General features: G+C 43.7%; 1 protein-coding gene across 5 annotated transcripts in view; it reads right to left on the reverse strand.

Annotated features, from left to right (window-relative positions):
- The window catches only part of CHCHD6 (coiled-coil-helix-coiled-coil-helix domain containing 6), a 171,877-nt gene that overhangs the window by 94,207 nt on the left and 57,105 nt on the right, over window positions 1–20,565 (reverse strand). For all 5 annotated transcript variants that reach the window (XM_034776375.1, XM_034776373.1, XM_034776374.1 and 2 more), the window contains one exon: window positions 20,423–20,506. In XM_034776375.1, coding sequence (XP_034632266.1) covers window positions 20,423–20,506 — 84 coding nt within the window. The remainder of the gene's footprint in view (window positions 1–20,422; window positions 20,507–20,565) is intronic.

Consider the following 20,565-nt stretch of genomic DNA (forward strand, 5'->3'; position numbering starts at 1 on the left):
CCTCCCCCCACCAAATTCACCATGTTTAGTGCTCTGGCTGTGCTGCATGTTTGCCATGGGAAAGGGAGAAAGAGAGGTGTATGTAACTTTTATGATTCAAGATGGAGTGTAGACACAATATTGACTCGGTGTAGTGTTTCTTTTGCTTCTGCAGATGTGCCCTTGAGGGCCAGCTCCACACCAGCAGAACGCCTCCATCAGATAAAGTAGTGAACGAGAAGGAGTAAGGAGGACATATTTCGTAAAGTGCTGCAATAGTCAGATCAGGCCGATAGCGAGCATGGAGAAACACTATCAAAATACTAGAAATGAATAGCCAGCGGATGATACAGGGCCAGGAGCGGATAATAAAGTTCATGTAGGACCAAACAAACAGAGATGCTGAGGTCCCTGATTGCGCTGCAGGGGAAACACATGCGTGCTCGACTCCCCCTGTAGCCCATACAGAACTGCCTTCCTTGCTCTCCCAAAACTTCCCACACACATTCCTGGCCCGTCACAGTAACCCTTGTACTCCACCGCAGGGACATTTTCCATAACGACAGCTGGACTTACACACAGCTGTGAAATCCTCACTTCAGAGAGTGCTGCACACTGTCATGTCCCTTGTAAGAAATGTTAATCTGTGTATTGCTGTTTAATAAAAATTTAGCCTTACAAAGACAGTGATTCTTTATTTGTGACCTATACAGGATGGTTGCAACAGAAATTCATACACAGTGGCAACCGGCACATTTGCAGACTAAATTAAGACTCAGGCAGGAATCATTACAGGAGTCATTCAATGTGGCAAGTAAACAATACCTGGCACAACTCATTACAGAAAGACATTACTGGGGCTCATTGTCAAAATGCTGCTTCAAAGCCTCCCAAAACTGAATAGCTGCCTGTTGAGCCCCTCTTATAGCCCTGGTGTCTGGCTGCTCAAAATCAGCTGCCAGGCGATTCACCTCTACCCTCCACCCTGGGGAAACTTTTCCTCCTTGGCTTCATAAATGTTCTGCAGAGCACAGCAGGCTGCTATGACCACAGGAATATTTTCCTCACTGAGGTATAGCCTGCCAAAAAAGCAGTGCCAGCGACCCTTTAATCTGCCAAACGCCCATTCTACAGTCATTCTGCACCTGCTGAGCCTGTTGTTGAAGCACTCCTTGCCGCTGTCAAGGTTTTTGGTGTATAGCTTCATGAGCCATGGGAATAAGGGGTAAGGGCTGGGTCTCCCAGGATCACTATGGGCATTTCCACAGCCCCTGTTGGAATCTTCTGGTCTGGAAAGAAAGGCCCTGCATGCAGCTTTATATACAGGCCAGTGTTCCTGAAGATGCGTGCGTCATGCACCTTTCCTGACACCGATGAGCCACCAGTACCTGCAAAACCATAGAGACGTAACCCTTTATGTTCATGTACTCCATCACAAGATGGTCTGGGGCCAAAATTACGACATGCATGCCATCTATCACCCCATCACCATTTAGTGAATGCCACTGCCACAAGCCATCCACTATTTTCTGCACATTGTCCAGAGTCACAGTCCTTCATAGCAGGAGGCGATTAATAGCCACGCACACTTGCATCACCGCAACCCCTAGGTTGGGCTTCCCAACTCCAAGATGATTCTCAACTGACAGGTAGCAGTTTGGAGTTGCCAGCTTCCACACGCTTTTCCATCATTAGGGAAGTTCTCATTTTGGTGTCCTTGTGACAAAGGGCAGGGGCGAGCTCCACACAGAGTTCAAGGAAGGTGGCTTTCTGCATATGAAAGTTCTGAAGCCATTGCTCGTCATCCCATGCCTGCATCACAATCTGATCCCATCACTCGGTGCTTGTTTTCTGAGCCCAACAGCAACAATCCACTGTATGCAGCTACTCCATGAACGCAAACAATCTTGAATCGTTTCTTTCCATGGCACACAGCAGGGCAGGCACTACGGATTCTTGTTCAGATTCACAGCTCACGAAATACTGCAGGATCAACAGTGTTGTGTTGATGGCGCTTATCACAAGAACAGCGAGCAGTACAGGATCCAGGCTGTCAGGCAGAGATGGTGGGCACAAAGTTTACAGTTGAAAAACGGTGAGAAATGCAAGCAGAAGCCCTTGGAATTATGGAACGGAGAAAACTGCATCATGGGGAAGTGATCCCGCCCCCCATGATGCACCACTATCCATTTGCAGAACTCTTAGTGGGAGAAGGTGGCAATTTGCACAATAAGATAGCTATCCATGTTCCACTGCTCTGTCGGTGCTAGAGCACCAACTGTGGACACGCTCCACCAACACAAAGAGCACTGTGTGACCATGCACAAGCGATGTAATTACAGCAGTTAATGATCACTGACGTAGCTTAAGTCAACTTAACTGTGTAGTGTAGACATGGCCTAAGGTTGCTCCTATAAATTCTTTAGTCTGCGTCAGGATTAGCATAGATTTCTCCATGTTCACACAGACTCCTAGGGATGACAGATGCTGAAGCAGCAATGAGGTTGATATGAGGTCTTCCTGGTGTGTCCTGCCAAAGAGAAGCCAATCATCTAAATCCAGGAAGAAGGATGCCGACGCTTTGCGCTGAACGACTCTGCTACTACTGGAAACACTTTGGTGAAGACACTGGGTGCAGTTGCTAGGCCAAATGGGAGCACCTTGTATTGGTAGTAGTTGGGACCCACCATAAACCAGTTATTCTGTGCTCAAGAATAACTAGTTTTTCCTTTTTTGGTTTTTAAAATGTTGTGTTTCAAAATGGGCTAAAATTCTTCCGGTGGTAAGTAAATAAATAAATAAATAAATGGTGGTTATTCTGGGGGACAGAGTCCTGCTGGTCTGCAGTAAAAGGGCAGGTAAGGCATGTGGAGGGAAGAGAGATGGTAAGAAAGAAGTCAAAGAATGTTTTTTAAATCATTTCCTTTTCCACAGTTTGACAGCCACATTCTTTCTGCTTTTAAGTATATTCTTCTTTTCCTTCATGTAATTTTTGGAACTTTCATTCTCTTCGGAGGAATCAGGAAACAACGAGGAGGCTTCTTTGTTGCTGGCAAAGAGCTTGAAAATTATAAATACATGAGCCAATCAGAGCAGAGGGATAACAACAGCCAATGAGATTAGAAATAAATGCATATTCACAGTAGAGTTACTGAGACGTAACCATGATTATGCAAATCGGACAACTACAGCAGAGTGCAGGGAACTGCATAACTGAGGAGGAAATCTACATCCCTGCACTCTGGCTGAGACATTTCCATCTGACTAGATTAGTATTACAATCCTCATATATGACATCAGATGTGGCCTTGAATGCTGTTAGGTCACCACAATTTAAAAATTACGGTCTCATTGCAGGACCAACTAGGAAAATGGGTTTCCTTCCTCACAGCTCACAATAAATAGTTTATTATCTATTTTTCAAAACAATATTTAAACCAGGAAATTGCTGTTGAGATTAAAAGTCAAGTTTCCAAGGGCATCCTGGGAGCACAAATGGATGAAGTAGGAACACATGTAGTTACCACAGTCAAAACAATAAATTTAATGTAAACACCTCCACATTCAGAATTCAATCTCTACATACCAAAAGGTCTCCTCCTCCCACAGCAAAGCTTATTTCATACAAAGAAAGAACTTGGTCCAGCAGATAAATGAGGAAGCACCGCATGTAAACCTCCCAAAGCAATCATAGATACTTACACATAAATTACAGCTGGGACTTTGTGGTTGTAGCTAACAAAATATACAGAAAGGAAGAGTTTTCTTTTTTTAAGTGACTTTAGTGCAGGTTAAAGATGTATCCTTATTTGACAACTACACTGGTGGGCAGAGCCCACCAAAACAATGAAATCCGTTCTTCACCTCAGCTGCGTTGGGGGCCGTAGAGTCCAGAAATCAACAAATCATGGGGACAAAAAATGAAAACACAGGAATGCAGTTGCAGGTAAAAAATATTTGTGTGTACAGTTGTAGAAACCTCCCATCGTGCATACAGAGACCTCTGGAAAATGAAATCCTTGATCCAGAGAACAAATGGATAAACCAAAATGCAAACTTCCCCACCCTGCGCTGCGTGCCTGGCCTCTGACCTGAAGAGGCAACCTCTGTATCCATGGCCTGGTCATTCCTTCCCCATCTTCTGAGATTATCAATTGGGATACACTTTTTTTTTTTTTGGAGGGGGGGGGGGCAACATGTTATATTCTAACAAAACCAAGACTCACCATTTCACTGCGACCCAAACCACTGCATAGACAGCAAATGGTGGCCGCAGCTAAACAGAGCTGTAATTGAACGAATGACCTAAAGGTGAAAGGCTCCATATTCCATTCTCACTACTAAGTACTGCTCACTCATCACATGAAAGGCAATTTTGTTGTGCACACACAATCGTATTTGGAAAATTGAGATCCCAGTAAATTGACTCCAGAGAGCAGATGAAAGCTCCCCAAGACATTTACATTTCCAGTTGGGGCACAGAGCATAACATTTTTAACATGTCCAAATGAAAAATGCACATACTGAAAGAAAGAAAAAAGGACTCGGAATTTCCTACGTGGCCACTCTGACATGAGACATTTTCCGCCTTTTTTAAAAAACCACACACAAGCCTGCTCAAAATTTGTTACATGCTCCAGGCTCATCAGACAATTTCTTTGTACTGCTTGATGCACCACAATACACCTTCTAGAACAATCAAGAAGGGAGAAAACTAAGAGTTGCCGGTAGACCAAGACCTGCAAGCCCATGGCAGCCCATCTTCCGTAACTAGAGGGCACAAAATTGTAGATGTAGAATCTCAGCGTTTATTAAGGAAAAAAAGTAATTTTCTAACCCTTTTTCCTCATGAAGACACTTAAAAATATAATAGCTAGGGGGAAAGCTTGTCATTCCCTAAAGATAACCAGTTATTCACAGTCCCCTCAGACCACCCAGGGCTAGACTTTAGGTTCCAGGAAAAAAACAACAAAAAAACACACACACACACACACACACCTGTAGGGTGGCAGACAAAGAAGGAAAAGGTACAATAGAGAAAAGGCTGCTCATTCCCTCCTATTACTTACGCTTTTGCCTTCTTTTTTCTTTTCTCTGTCTCCTCACTCCTCCCTTCTTGGCTCTCACCTTCATATTGCCCTCTCTTAAACATACTGCACAAATTCACTATCAAACTGGTCTCCCCTGTTACACCTCTGATTCTTTTCCACCTCCAAAAGCCTGCCACAATCCAGTCCTCCCCTGTGTTGCTGGCCCTCCATCTGGGGCTGTAACTGCACAGCACTACCTTTTGCAGCAGTTCCCATGGTCTCAGACTTCACTGGATCTTACTATGAAAGGATGATAGGTTGGCTTACAGAGGGGTGGGGGGGGGCATGAGGAGGGAAAGTCTTCATTTGGTATCTTCCTGGAAGACAAAGTGGCAATATAATTGTACAACAGACCTGAGCGTGGTCCCTGATGCATATAGGTGTTCACACCCCAGCATCTTGTCAATTTCACCACCTCAAGTAGCTAATGGCCTGTCTGCTGGGGAGTACAAAAACCACTGTTTTCTGTGATTCTTACAGGGCCATTCCCAATTTTTAGGGAAAAGCAGTTACTTATTTTTATAAATAAATAGGGAGACTTCACCGATACACAGGGCTGGCTCCAGGGTTTTGGCCGCCCCAAGCAGCTAACAAAAACAAAAACCAAAAAACAAAAGCCGCGATCACGATCTGCGGCAGCAATTCGGCGGGAGGTCCTTCACTCCCAGGCGGAGTGAGGAGCTGTCCGCCGAATTGCCGCCGAATACCTGGACGTGCCGCCCCTCTCTGGAGCGGCCGCCCCAAGTACCTGCTTGAGAAGCTGGTGCCTGGAGCCGGCCCTGCCGATTTATTAATGTTGAGTGTGGCAAGATCATAATGGACAACTCAGTTAATTTTGGGGGATAGAGAAGGGTTAAGGAAGAGAGTGGGACTGCAGTCTTTTCTTGGGGGGTAGGAGGCATGTTGCAACATGTTTTGCAGGCTTGGCAAAAAAAAGTGCTAAAGACCAGCCTGGGGACAGGGGATTTTGAGACAAGTGAAACAAATACCATTTGCTGGAGTCCAAGAACTCATAACAGGCCCTAAGGTATACATATATTTAAGGAGGACATTAAAGCACATTATTTACAAGTTGTTCTGTCTCTTGGGTATGTGTATTATATGCCCAAGAAATTGGAATAGCTCTGTTATTCATACATTTCTTTAAAATGCCTGGCTGATGGGGAAAGCCTTCAAAGAAGTGGCCCTGGGCTGTCATGAAGCGTATATTTAAACGCCCACAGAAAACTATTCCTATTAGAAATACACACACACACACACACACACACACCCCCCTTGTGAGATGTAGTCACAGTAAGTGCACAATAAGTTCAGTATCTGGACTGTTTCTAATTTAGTGGGGATCTGAGATACTTTATGCAGCTAGACCATGTTATGGACTAATCACTGTCCACATAATTTCTTCCTCAAAAATCAAGACAAGTACAGAACAGAATTTTAAAACAAACTTTGTGCTTTAAAAAATTCAAGGCTTAAACCCAAGCAAGTAAAATAATTGTTGTTTAAAAAAATATCCACAGAACTGAGGCCTTCTTTGCCACTTTTCAGCCAGGAGCATTTTTTCCACAGCCAGGTTACAAGGCCCTGTGAGAGGCGAGAGGAGAACAATACTTGTACCATAAAGGTGAATACAAGTAAGGAGAGGTACTGGACTGTGAGGCAGAATTTGTGTGTTCTATCACTAACTCTGTCACACACTCACTGTGTGACCTTAGGCAAGTCACTTTTCAATCTCCTCTGTGAATTGAGCATAATACCATTGACTCACCTCACAGGGACGTTGAGAGGCTAAAATTCTTCATTGTTTGTAAACCATGGGATCTTGGGATCCCTGGAAAGAAGACACTAGTGAAAGACAAGTTATTGATAAATGAATTGTAAGGATCGTGCATGTGATCAGTAAGGATTTATTTTCTCCTACTCCAAGTCAATCTTTGAGGCAATTTGGTCATTACGCTCCTTCTGAAAGGAGCTTCATAGGAGTTGATTCTGCGCAGGTGCAGGGCTCTGCCTACATGGAACAACTTGCAGGATTGAGGCCTAAAGCTGGGATAGTCAAAGAGAAGCACAAGAGAATTAGGTGCCCAAATCCCCTCAAAGTGCCTGAGGCTCCTTTGAATGTCTCATCCTAAATTACAGAACACATTTCAGCCAGTACATTTTTTTTCCCCTATCAACTCATGAAGTCATTGTTTTCCCTTTCTCACTCTCCAGATTAATAATGTAACCAGTACTGCAGCTATCTGTAACTATACACAAGAACTAACTACATACAGCCTGGCTAAATAATTACTTGGGTGCAAGAGGTAGGATTGCTATTTATTGTACTGGGACAGTGTACATGGTACTGTATAGACTTATTTTGGTATGGTTGTACAGCACCAAGAAAAATACTCCCTGTAAGTACAAGAAGGGCATAACCACTTACGAAAAATAAGGAGTCCAAAGGCTTGGAGTAAGGAAATAATGGGATGAAATAAAGGAAAAAGACTAGATATTAAAAAAGAAGTGTCAACAGTGAGCTTTATTAGACAGTGGAATAAGCGCACTGGACTGAACAAAGCACTCATCTTCTGTAGGGAACAACTGTATGCTGACAAAGAGAGACAAGATTACGTCCCACATCATTTCTACCTGTAAAAAAATCGTGTACTTCCATTGATGGGACCAGATACCAGATTATTATCTGTAGTCAGCTGCTAAATTCAGTGTTAAGGCACCAAGTTCAAAACCACACATTGCCACATTTATTTCATAAGCAAGTCTAAAGATGGATTATTCCAAGATGAAGCAACCCATAAGCATCATTCTTTTCCTGTACAAAGGAACCTTAAACACACCAGAAAAACAAAATCATCCTGAGGCTAAAGCAGATCCCCGTTCAGCACACAGGCTGCAAATGCGTCTCTAAACTAATCATGAAGACTGAAAAGGAAGCAGACACTTAGTTGCTGTTTGCATAGAAGCTGCTTGTAAACTGATGTCAGGCACCATACATAAGTCAACACAGTACTTAAGGTGAACATACGCACTGAGGCGAAGGCAGGCAGGCGGTGCTGACATCTAGCACACTTTATTTACAAATGTTTTTTGAGTTCATCAAATTACCACTCAATTTCTCTGGTCTTTGAAAGCAGGTGCACTGAGGTATATTAACTACTAAACTTTACAGGCTTTTAGTGAAACAGCCATTAATGGGTGAATCAAGCATAGAGCACTGAAAGCCAGCTTGTAAGTCTAGCCAATAGAAATGCACAGTCGCATTTCACAGAAGACATAGCCACTGCATGGAAAACATCAATAAAAGCGCCTCCAACTGAACATTTCTAGACCCTGCCAAGACATATGCAGGCCAATGGAGGGATGTGGGAGGCAGGTAACTGGAGAAGAAAACAGGGAAAGGAATTTTTTCAAAAACATGGCATATGAAGTATATAGTTCTATAAAAAAAATTGGGCGGAAGGTAGCATAGTAGGAAGAGGTCAAAACTTGTTTCAGATGGCTGTTCCATTGAGTTCAGAAGGTTCTTTCCCCTCTATAACATTGTCTGCCATTAAGAAAAGTAGTTTAACTTAACGCATAAAAAGGTACAATAACTCCCCTTTGCTAAATCCCCAAAGGTTTGAAGGATGGCTATGTTGTGGCTTTAAGGACTTCTCGTGTCACATGAGTGAAGCAAGCATGACAAGAGTCTCTTGGAATCACCCCTGCCTGACGAGGCATGTTCATGCAGGCTCTCCAGACAGACTAAGTAACTGGGGAAACGGTCTGGAGGAACAGAGAGAACCTTATCAACCTATTACAGGAAGCTACACTCAGGGATTATTTTTCTTCTGTTCACGGATCAAACCATCCACTTGATGAATTTGGCATTCTATTGTGTTGCTCCATTGGCTTGATAGACAAACCTCTCACAGTACTTCTCTGTACTTTAGAAAACTATTATCAGTCTACAATGCTTTTGATTTCATAATGGTAATTCAGGTGGTGGAAAGTTCAATAGAATAAGAAATGCACAAAAATTATTTTACTGAAGTCAAATCAAGAATGTTCAGATCCTTAAAACAGATCAGAGGAAATCAACCTATCTAGGGATGGGAAAGGAGGAGTTACTTCAGAAAGGACAATGAGTGCTTACAGCATAGAATTTGGTTTTATACCAGCCTCTCTTACTCTAAGTGTCCTGAAGCACTTGACAGAGGGATAAGTTAGGTACTGGCAGGATAGTGACTGGAGGCAAGCAGAGCACCATTACACATATAGCAATAGCTCACATGCAGCCTGAAGACATTACACCTATTTTACTGAGAAAAGAAATGATGTCCATGCCACCTGCCAAGAGATATCAACTCATCTAGTAAAGGGCAATGAATATTTAACTCCCATCTAGATGGGGTTAACGTCCCATCCCAAGGCCAGCACCTCAGCATAGTCCTTGGTTCAATACTAGGTATAAGCACTTTAGGTTTCATGGATAGTGAAACTCCAAATGGACTTCCCCCATGTCTTTTTGGTCTGTCTTAGTAAATTGTTTTAGTTTTCCCTTAATCAGCTATCAGCTGGCAGTATTATTTGTCAGGTGGCATCAATCAGTTTGCTCAAAACGGTAGAATACAGAGAGCACAAAAAGGGATTGCACAGACAGTGGACCAGATGAAGAGAGTCTGAATTAATTTTTGTTTTAAGAATTATTGTAGATTTCTCTCTTCAGTGGGTTAATGCTGAAAGACTTAAGGAAGGTGTGTATTGTAAGGAGGAATTTGAATGAAGAGGGAGTGAATGTTTGACATGCCAGAAGTGGGAGACTGTTCTAAGGAGAAGGGGTAAGACGAATCAATATCAATAAAAATAATAAACAAAAACAACTTAGTACTTCCATAGTACTTTACATGCCCTAAATGCTTTACAAACATGAATTAATGTTAAGTGCAAGGAAGGAAGGAGATTAATTTAACCAAATCAAATAAAGTGAATGCCACACAAAATTATGAGATCCATGAAACTAAACAGAGGAAAAGGCACGTTAGATCTTTATCAATAAAAAGGATATTTATTTAATGCATCCCTTTCCTACCTACATAACTATGCAGCAGCTGCAACTACCTCTTCTGGTACTCAATGCTTTGAAAAACAATAAGTGGGGATTGTCGCAAATTAATGTATCTACTGCTCAACATTGTCCATAGCTACATACATTAAGTTACTATAGGAGTCAGTGCTTAAGAAATCAAAACAGAGAAAACCTCACTCTACAGCAGGAAGCTCTGCTTCATCCACTGAGATTACCCTGAGCCTTTCTGTGCTATTTCACACTACGCAACAAGCTATCCGTTTTTTGCTTTATTGTAGTATTGGCCTTAACTCCTCCAGGTCAGGTTAAATGGAGAATCAGGGAGAACAGCAGAAGGAATCAAGCAAATGTCTATACGGTTATTTACCGGGGGAAATGTATTCAACAAACCCCATCAACATCTGAAGGGTTTAAAAGGCAGTTGAACCGGCTTTTCATTCCACTTTAGTAGGGATGCATCTGCCATTTGCAGTAGCGAGCATGCACACTTCCCACCCCCATATAAAACACATGTAATTCTCAGAGTATATGCTCATTTTTAACCCCAATTTACCCCTTCCTGGCATTTATTGGTAACTCAAACATTGAAACTCAGCCTTAGCTTCCTCCCCAAGCTTGATTGTTTCTATGATTCTCTCTGAAGGACTTCTGTTTCCAGTCCATCGTTCTTCTTATCCAGAAAAATGCTACAGTACAAACCCTCCTGACTGGAGGAGACCCATTTCAAGACCTATCTCCTAGCATGACACCGCAGGAATTACACAGGACCCAATACAAGATGGCTCAGAGCAGCACTGCATCCCTAAGCAGGATACTAGAATCTGCTATCCTCCTACACAGAAAATGGATTCTTATTCCATGAGTTATAAAAGTGGACAATGATTACCCATTCTATCAGAGGTTGTGCTTTCTTTCATGTTACACACCTACTACTACTGAAAGCATCAATAAGAACGATAAGACCAGAGAGACTAAGGTTCTTAATATCTGCTTTAAAAAAACGGTTACTCACCTTCTCGTAACTGTTGTTACGAGAAGGTGAGCAACTGTTTTTTCTTCTTTGAGTGCTTGCTCATATCGCTTCCAATTAGGTGACTCCCAAGCCTTACCTAGGAGGTGAGGTCGGAGTTTATGGAATCGCTGATTGAAGCGCAGCCCTGCCAAACACTGCATCATCCCTGGCGTGCTGGGTGATGGTGTAATGTGAAGTGAAGGTGTGGACCGAAGACCATGTAGCCGCTCTGCATATCTCCTGGATTGGTACCTGGGCCAGAAAGGCTGCTGAAGATGTCTGAGCTCTGGTGGAGCGTGCAGTCAGAGCAGGGGCAGGGACCTTAGCGAGATCATAACAAACTCGGATACAGGATGTGATCCACGACAATATCCTTTGCGTGGTGACAGGGAGGCTTTTCAGCCTGTCCGCCACAGCAACAAACAGCTGGTTCAACTTACGGAATGGCTTAGTTCGTTCAATATAAAAACCCAATGCACGCCACAGATCTAGGGAATGGAGCCTCTGCTCGCAGCTATTGGCATGGGATTTCGGGAAAAAGACCGGAAGGAATGTGTCTTGACTGGCGTGGAAACCTGGCGACCATCTTGCCCTTGTCCATAAGAGCCAAGAATTCTGGTTTAGAATCCAGTGGGACAAGGTCTGAGAATTTGGACATTGCGTCCCAAGACTTGAAGTTATATTGGCTAAGAATCGCCTGCTGGTTTGCAATCCAAAGCTGGGGCCCTCCGGTGGAGTATATCTTCCTCCCGAAGAGGTCCAGCTTCGTTGCATCCTTACCTCGAGGGATAGGTCCTTGTTTCCCTTGCCTTTCCCTCACATTAACAGCCACCATTACCAATGACTCCGGCGGGGGATGGGTAAACAAGTATTCATAGCTCTTGGAGGGTACAAAGTACTTTCTCTCGACTCCCCTAGCTGTAGGAGCCAGAGAAGATGGTGTTTGCCACAAGGTTTTTGTGTTCTCCTGAATGATCTTTATCATGGGAAGGGCCATTTTGGTGGATCCTGCTGGGGATAAAATGTCTACCATTGGATCTAACACCTCTGTGACTTCCTCCATTTGTACCCAGAGGTTCTGAGCGACGTGCCTCAGAAGTTCACTGTGGGCTCTGCTGTCGGGAACAGGAGGCCCTAAGGATGTCTCTGCCACCGCCTCATCTGGAGATGATGAGGAGGAGGAGCCTGGAATATGGGAGGGGCCCTCCTGCCCATCCGCCTCCTCAAAACGCTGCGGCTCTGCCCCCAAGTCGGAGTCCGCTTCAGTGCCGGCCCCGGCACCAGTCGTGGTGGCAGCCACGGTACCGTCTGTGGTAGTAAGTGTAGCCACGGTGCCGGGTACGATGCCGGGTCTGTTGTCGGTGCTGGGCGTAGTACCAATCGTGGCACTGGCAGTGGTAGCGGTGGCCGATGCCTGGGAGAAATCCCTGGCCCTAGATGCAGTTGGATGCGACGGAAAAGGAGAGTACTGAAGTGGAACCCTGGGACTGGTCCTAAGGCCACAGGTTCCAGAAGGGCCACTGGGTTGGCATCTGAGCTGGTACCTGCCACTGTGGTGGCCACGGTACCAGGGGAAAGGTTTGGGTCATCTCCGCTGACTGGGAGTGTCGACAGCTATGATGTCGGCTTCTCCGGGACACACGAGTCAGTGTCGGATGAGTCTGCGTGCCAGGACCATGGCGGCACTGTGCCCATCGGTACCGGGGCAATGTAGATCATTGCCAAGTCATAGCCTGCTTGCCCCTGAACTTCACTGGTGGCCTCTGAATCGTTGGAGGACTCGGAACTGGTGCCGTGACACCATGGTCAAGGGAGTGTGGGCCTGTCAATGTTATCAGGTCCTGCGCCACCTCATAAGTCTCGGGTGTGAAAGGGTCCTCCACCTGGGTCTCCTCTGGTGGCACAGACTCAACAGTCCCTCCTGTGGGCCCAGAGACAACGGTGCCAGCCGTTGAGCTGGAGGGGAGGTCCTGTCTTGCATCTGTCTCCCTCCCTTGGGTTCACGTTCCCATGCGCGGGAAGGGGAGCGCCCTCTATCAATCTTGCTGTGCTTCTTCTTTGGGACAGGAGACCATGAGCAGTGCCGAGACTGACCCCACGCCATGCTCAGCGTCGGGGAGTGCTGGTAGTCTCTGACCCCAGAGTCCTTCCTCAGCACCTCCCGGACTGAAGCTGGTGTTGCATCCATGAGACTTGACTCGGATTGAGGAGCGGAGAGCTGCTTCCATTAGCAGCAACTTTAGTCTGTGATCCCTCTCCTCCTTTGTGCGGGGGCAAAAGTTCCTACAGATCTTGCACCTGTCTGCTTGATAGGACTCCCCCAAGCACTTTAGACAAGCTGAGCGCAGGTCGCCCTTTGGCATAGGCTTCTGGCAAACTCCACACAGATTAAACCCCTGGGGTCCAAGGCATGTCCTGGGCCCAGGACAGGGAAGGAACCCCCCCGCCCCCAAGTCCAGAGGGCAGTCTAACTAAAACAATTTTTAAACTATCTTTAACTCGTATGTTCCGATGACCACCACTGATGGTAAGAAGGAACTGGAGAGGCGGTGGGTCAGCAGGGCCCTATATGCGGAGCCATGAAGGCGCGACTCCAGGGGGCTCCAGAGCCGACCCGACGGGTGCTGCTAGGAGAAAAACCTTCTGGCGAACTGTGCACGCAGCGCGCACTCACCTAACTGGAATAGATATGATCAAGCACTCGAAGAAGAACTAGATGTACCCGAGACTTCACCCAAGTCAGCATAAAGGCCAAAGAAAAGAATTTTTAACATTTCTGTAGCTGTACTGCTTCAAAGCACTGGGCAAATACACTAATCCTCACAGCACCCCCAGGGAGGCAATTATCTACCTATGAGTTATTCTTATTTTATAGATTCAAAACCTGAGGCAGAGAGGTGAAATGATGTGCCCACATTCAAAGAGAGGAAACTACTATTAGAAATCAGGACTTCCTTGCTTCCAGTCCTGTGCTCACACAACTAGATCACACTGCCTCTCTGAAGGTTACAAATTAGAGGGATAATTAATATATTTACCCAGTCTAGACCTTCAAATTAAGATCTTCAGCAAAGTAACATCTTCAGTGCTGCATCCAACAGAACTACTGAGTTCAGTTCTGGTCACCCTATGTGATAAATGAAAGGGGTGGGGAGGTAGCTCCCTTTTGTGGGCACCCAGCCAACCAGTTAGCTATAAAACCCTTGTTAATAGCTATTCTCTACTTGCTTTACCTGTAAAGGGTAGGGAGTGGGCACCTGAACAAAAGAGCCAATATGAAGGCTAGAACTTTTGAAAATTGGGAAAAAACTTCCCCTTTGTCTGGCTCTGTTGTTCTCCCAGAGAGCAGAGACAGGGCTGAAAGCTATGCTATAAAAGCTTGGGCTAGGCATGCAAATCATCAGATCATACCTTGAAACTACTCATTTGAAACCCCAGATATACAAGTAGATCAGGAAATGCCTAGGAAGACGTGATTAGGTTTATCTCTTATTTTTTACGGGCTTGTGGATTCCTCTGTGCTAACTCCAGGTGCTTTTGTTTCGCTTGTAACCTTTAAAGCTGGACCTCAAGAAGCTATCTTGATGCTTAATCCTTGTAATTGTATTTTTAAAAAACTTGCAAAAAGCCTAAGTTCCAAATGCATTTTCTTTCTTTTGTTTTTAATAAAATTTACCTTTAAGAACAGGATTGGATTTTTGGTTTCTGTATAAGGCGCTGGTGAGACCTCATTTGGAGTACTGTGTGCAGTTCTGGTCTCCAATGTTTAAAAAAGATGAACTCAAACTGGAACGGGTGCAGAGAAGGGCGACTAAGATGATCAGAGGAATGGAAAACCTGTCGTATGAAAAGAGACTAGAGGAGCTTGGGTTGTTTAGTCTGACAAAGCGAAGGCTGAGGGGGGATATGATTGCTATCTTCAAATATATCAGAGGGGTTAATACAAGGGAGGGAGAGGAATTATTCCAGCTTAGTACTAATGTGGACACGAGAACGAATGGATACAAACTGGCCGGGGGGAAGTTCAGGCTTGAAATTAGACGAAGGTTTCTGACCGTCAGAGGGGTGAAATATTGGAACGGCCTTCCGAGGGAAACGGTGGGGGCGACGGACCTGTCTGGTTTTAAGATTAAGTTGGATAAGTTTATGGAGGGAATGGTTTAATGGTAAAACATAGTAGCCGAGGAACACCAAGCAATGGTACATGAATAGCATAATGGCCAACAAGGGTCAGGCTAGAGACTCTTGCCTATATGCTCGGGGTATTACTGATCGCCATATTTGGGGTCGGGAAGGAATTTTCCTCCAGGGTAGATTGGCTGAGCCTCTGGAGGTTTTTCGCCTTCCTCCGCAGCATGGGGCAGGGATCACTAGCAGGAGGGTCTCAGCCGATTGAAGTCACTAAAACACAGGATTGGGGACTTCAACGGCAGAGTCCAGGGAAGGGTCTTGCGGCCTGCAGCATGCAGGGGGTCAGACCAGATGATCATAATGGTCCCTTCTGACCTTAAAGTCTATGAGTCTATGTCTTACTAATCTATTAGAATTCTTTGAAGGGGTCAACAAACATGTGGACAAGGGGGATTCAGTGGACATAGTGTACCTAGATTTCCAGAAAGCCTTTGACAAGGTCCCTCACCAAAGGCTCTTAATTTAAGTAAGTTGTCATGGGATAAGAGTGAAGATCCTTTCATGGATTGAGAACTGGTTAAAAAGACAGGGAACAAAGAGTAGGAAGAAATGGTGTTCCTCAGGGGTAGGTCCTAGGACCATTCCTATTCAACTTATTCATAAATGATCTGGAGAAAGGGGTAAACAGTGAGGTGGCAAAGTTTGCAGATGATACTAAACTGCTCAAGATAGTTAAGACCAAAGCAGACTGTGAAGAACTTCAAAAAGATCTCACAAAACTAAGTGACTGGGCAACAAAATGGCAAATGAAATTTAATGTGGATAAATGTAAAGTAATGCATATTGGAAAAAATAACCCCAACTATACATACAATATGATGGGGGGCTAATTTAGCTACAACTAAACAGGAAAGATCTTGGAGTCATCGTGGATAGTTCTCTGAAGACGTCCACGCAGTGTGCAGCAGCAGTCAAAAAAGCAAACAGGATGTTACGAATCATTAAAAAAAGGGATAGAGAATAAGACGGAGAATATCTTATTGCCCTTCTATAAATCCATGGTACGCCCACATCTTGAATACTGCGTACAGATGTGGTCGTCTCATCTCAAAAAAGATATACTGGCATTAGAAAAGGTTCAGAGAAGGGCAACTAAAATGATTAGGGGTTTGGAACGGTTCCCATGTGAGGAGAGATTAAAGAGGCTAGGACTTTTCAGTTTGGAAAAGAGGAGACTAAGGGAGGATATGGTAGAGGTATAGAAAATCATCAGCGGTGTGGAGAAAGTGAATAAGGAAAAGTTATTTACTTCTTCCCATAATATAAGAACTAGGGGCCACCAAATTAAATTAATGGGCAGCAGGTCTAAAACAAATAAAAGGAAGTCCTTCTTCACACAATGCACAGTCAACCTATGGAACTCCTTGCCTGAGGAGGTTGTGAAGGCTAGGACTATAACAGGGTTTAAAAGAGAACTAGATAAATTCATGGCGGTTAAGTCCATTAATGGCTATTAGCCAGAATGGATAAGGAATGGTGTCCCTAGCCTCTGTCAGAGGGTGGAGATGGATGGTAGGAGAGAGATCACTTGATCATTATCTCTTAGGTTCACTACCTCTGGGACACCTGGCATTGGCCACTGTTGGTAGACAGGATACTGGGCTGGATGGACCTTTGGTCTGACCCAGTATGGGCGGTTTTACGTTCCTTATTTTTGTGTCCCTAAGAGGTTTGTGCATATGTTGTTTATTTAGCTGGTGGCAATAGCTGATCTCCTTTGTTTTCTTTCTAAGCCCTTCCCTGGGGCGTGCGTGCGTAAGGGCTTGAGGGTACCCCACAGGAAGGAATTCCCAAGTACGCCTTCCTGGTCTCTCAAAGGGGTTTTTGCACCTGGGTGGTGGCAGCATCTACACATCCAATGTCAGAGAAAAGCTGTAACCTTGGGAGTTTGATACAAGCCTGGAGTGGCCAGTATTAATTTTTAGAATCCTTGTGGGCCCCCACCTTCTGCACTCAAAGTGCTAAAATGGGCAAATCGGCCTTGACACACTATCTTAAAAGGTACAACAGGAGAGAGGGTTCGGAGACGGGCAACAAAAATCAGAGGCCTGGAAAAACTTTCATAGGAGGAGAGGATGAAAAGGTAGGGATTGTTTAGTTTAGTAGAGAGAGATGTAGGAGGGGACTTGACAGAAGTATAAAAAGATAATGAATGGCAGAGAAGGTAAATTGGGCACGCTCATTAACCCTATTATAGAATACAAGAGCAAGGGGACAGTCAAGGAAATTAAAAGGAAACATTTAAAGTAGATAAAAGGAAACATTGCAGAATGCATGGTTAACCTGTGGAACCCACTGCCACAATATATCATTGAGGCCAAGAACTCAGGAGGATTCAAAAAAAGAATTACATGTTTATATGAATAATGGGAATATCCACAGGCTCATTCGATGGTATAAAATTTTTTAAGGGATATAAACCCTCATACTTCAGGGCATATGTCAGCCTCTAACTGATAGCAGTTAGGAAGACACTTCCCCTGTGGGCAAGTTATTCCATAATTATGCACAACATGGGGGGTGGGGGAGGTTGGTAAATTTCTCCTGTTGAAACATCTGAAATTGGCCACTGGACCAAATAAAGCACTGGTCTGATCCAGATGGCAATTCTGCCATTCCTATAAAATACGCTTCTCCAGTGTGGTGTGATTATCCTGATGTCCTATGAAGTGAATGGTTGGTTACTCAGTGGGAAAACTTCAGATGGAAAACTAGGTCTGTTCCTGCAGCCAGCAAAGGGGTTAAAAACATCCCTCAAAAATAGATAAATACAAAAGTCTGCTGCTTTCGCATTCTGTTACCACATGCAAGTGGGGACCGAGCCAAACCCATGCTTCAGTTAAGCAAAGTACAGGCAGGGAATTCCTGACAGCTTGTTCTTTCCAAGTATGATTTTGGGTTCTTTAGCTCTATATTGAATCATCACCTCCCCTTCGCCCCCAACTAGCCACCCCCAAACAATCTAGCTTTGGCAATCCAAATGTCCTTCCGTGACATTCTGAAACATTGGAGAAGGAAAACAACAGCTGTTCCGATGCTCCCCCCTAACTCGTCTCCCACCAAACCTCTTAAAAAAAAGAAAGGTTCAATTGGAAGATTCTAAAACAGTGACTATAGAAGTAGTCAAGGTCTGTGTGTATTCAGCGAGTGAAAGTGGAATTATATAAAAGCAACAGCTAATAAAAAAAGATTGTTCTGTGCTGTGTTTTCCATCTTTCCAACCATTATTAGAATAAAATTATCCACAGAGAAGATCGAAAACCTTTTTCAAAACTAATACAATTAAGCTTTATTACACTATTTCGAGTACATTTCTCTCATCTCCCGACCCAGCTCCCACACCTCCTGCTCCAATCTAGACTAACGGTTGGAGACTTTCTTCTATTTTGTTACCAATAAAACGTTCATGTTTAAGGGTCAACATTATCTACTGTTTTGAGCTAGGAAACAAAGTCTGCCCTTATTACCTACTCACTATTGTGCAAAGAAGAACTAAAGAAGGAAAATATATATGCATCAGCAATCTAAATGGAGCTAAAGGTCTTCCATCTGATCTCAAACCAAGGGAAACTCCTGTAGCCAAAGCATCAGTCACCTTGTATTTAAAAGGTTAGGCCTACATAGGACTGCAAAGGGAACCACAGAATATAAAAAGGCTTAAGGAGAGGGCAAGGCAGGGCTGGACACAACTTCTCTTCAGCCCACAAGTCTGTAAAAAGGACAGACACACACACAAATACTCCTAGTAGTTTCCACTTTGGGAAACCAGATCTGGAGGGAAAAAATATAAGAGAGAGACAGCATGAGGCCAAGAAATTACAAAATTCCCTTTACATATAAATAAATGGATGACTGTGATAGTTAGAGTGATAGCGGGTGGATTGTTTGTCAGTGGAATCTCAATCTTCATTATCCATAAACTGAATTAAACCCTGAATTTATTGCGGCATTAAGTGGTAGTTTTAGTAGTTTATTTTTTAAATTAATTATACAGATAAAAGTGTTGCCACAATGTACAACGTGAAACTGCTCCTGGATATGTTTCATATTAATGGCTTTAAAAAGTACTGTATGGAACAAACATGCACTAGCAGGGGGAGGGAAAAGGAAACTAGATATGCTAATAGGGTCTTCCCATTTTTACAATGTAATTTTCCAGTGAAAATGGGCCACTGTCACACTGCACGTTCGTAGAAAAGCAGATGCACAAATTCCACTGTCTCTTTGGGATCCACCTTCTTCCTCACTGCATTTTTCTCAGGCATACAACATCACTAGAAGTCAGAGCTGCGAAACCTCTCTAACACAAGGTCTAATTGCTTCCAATTGTAGAATATTATTCTTTACGTTTATTAAAAAATAAATACTACTACTAACATTATTTCATTTTGTCAGGAAGAGAAAAACACTTTAGTTCATAAGGAACAGTGTGGCTGCTCCGATTTTTATTACATCAATTTTTAAAAACTCATCATGGTAAACAATTAAACAGAAGCAAATCCCACGTTTAGAGGAGAGATTCAAATCCCTAAATGGATTTTCAAAGGTCATTTCAGGCTTAAAAGATGCCTGACAGTGTCTCTTTAAATCACATTCATTTCAAAGGCTTATCCAGCACAAGACTGACAGTGCATTGCAGCAACACACTTTGATCTGTTGGGCTCCTCTGAGAAAAATTAATAATACAACCTTAATTCATATGTATAGCAAGATTTGAGATTATTTTTTATTTTTTTGGCCACGGATTTTTAACAAAAGGAATGAAAACAAGACAACTTTGTTTCAACTAAACCTTGTGGTGAGAGAGAAAAATAAAAACCTGAATTATTATGAACTAGTTTTTAAAAAATCATCCAATTAAAAACCAATTATCTTTCAAATGTGAGTTGTTTAAAGGTTCTGTTTGTGGAGTGGTTTGATTTAACTGCATAAGGTGGATGTGGAGGATAAATAATGGGGACTGACAGTTCCAGGTTTCAGCACAATGCTTCTTGTTTCTCTTCTCTGCTGATCCACTCGGATCCATGTCTGATCCCATTAGCATTCAGCCACTGCAAATGAAAGACAACATAGCCTTACCTTCCTCTCAATACGGGCCAACTGCTCCTTACAGAAGGTGTCTCGCCGTTTCAACTCCGCCTCCTTGCACTGGAGCTCCCGTGCCTAGGAGGAAAAACAAACAGCCTATCAACAGAACAGGATGGTGAAGAGGAGAGCTAGAG

Source organism: Trachemys scripta, chromosome 7 (assembly GCF_013100865.1).
Source record: "Trachemys scripta elegans isolate TJP31775 chromosome 7, CAS_Tse_1.0, whole genome shotgun sequence".
Lineage (NCBI taxonomy): Eukaryota > Metazoa > Chordata > Testudines > Emydidae > Trachemys > Trachemys scripta.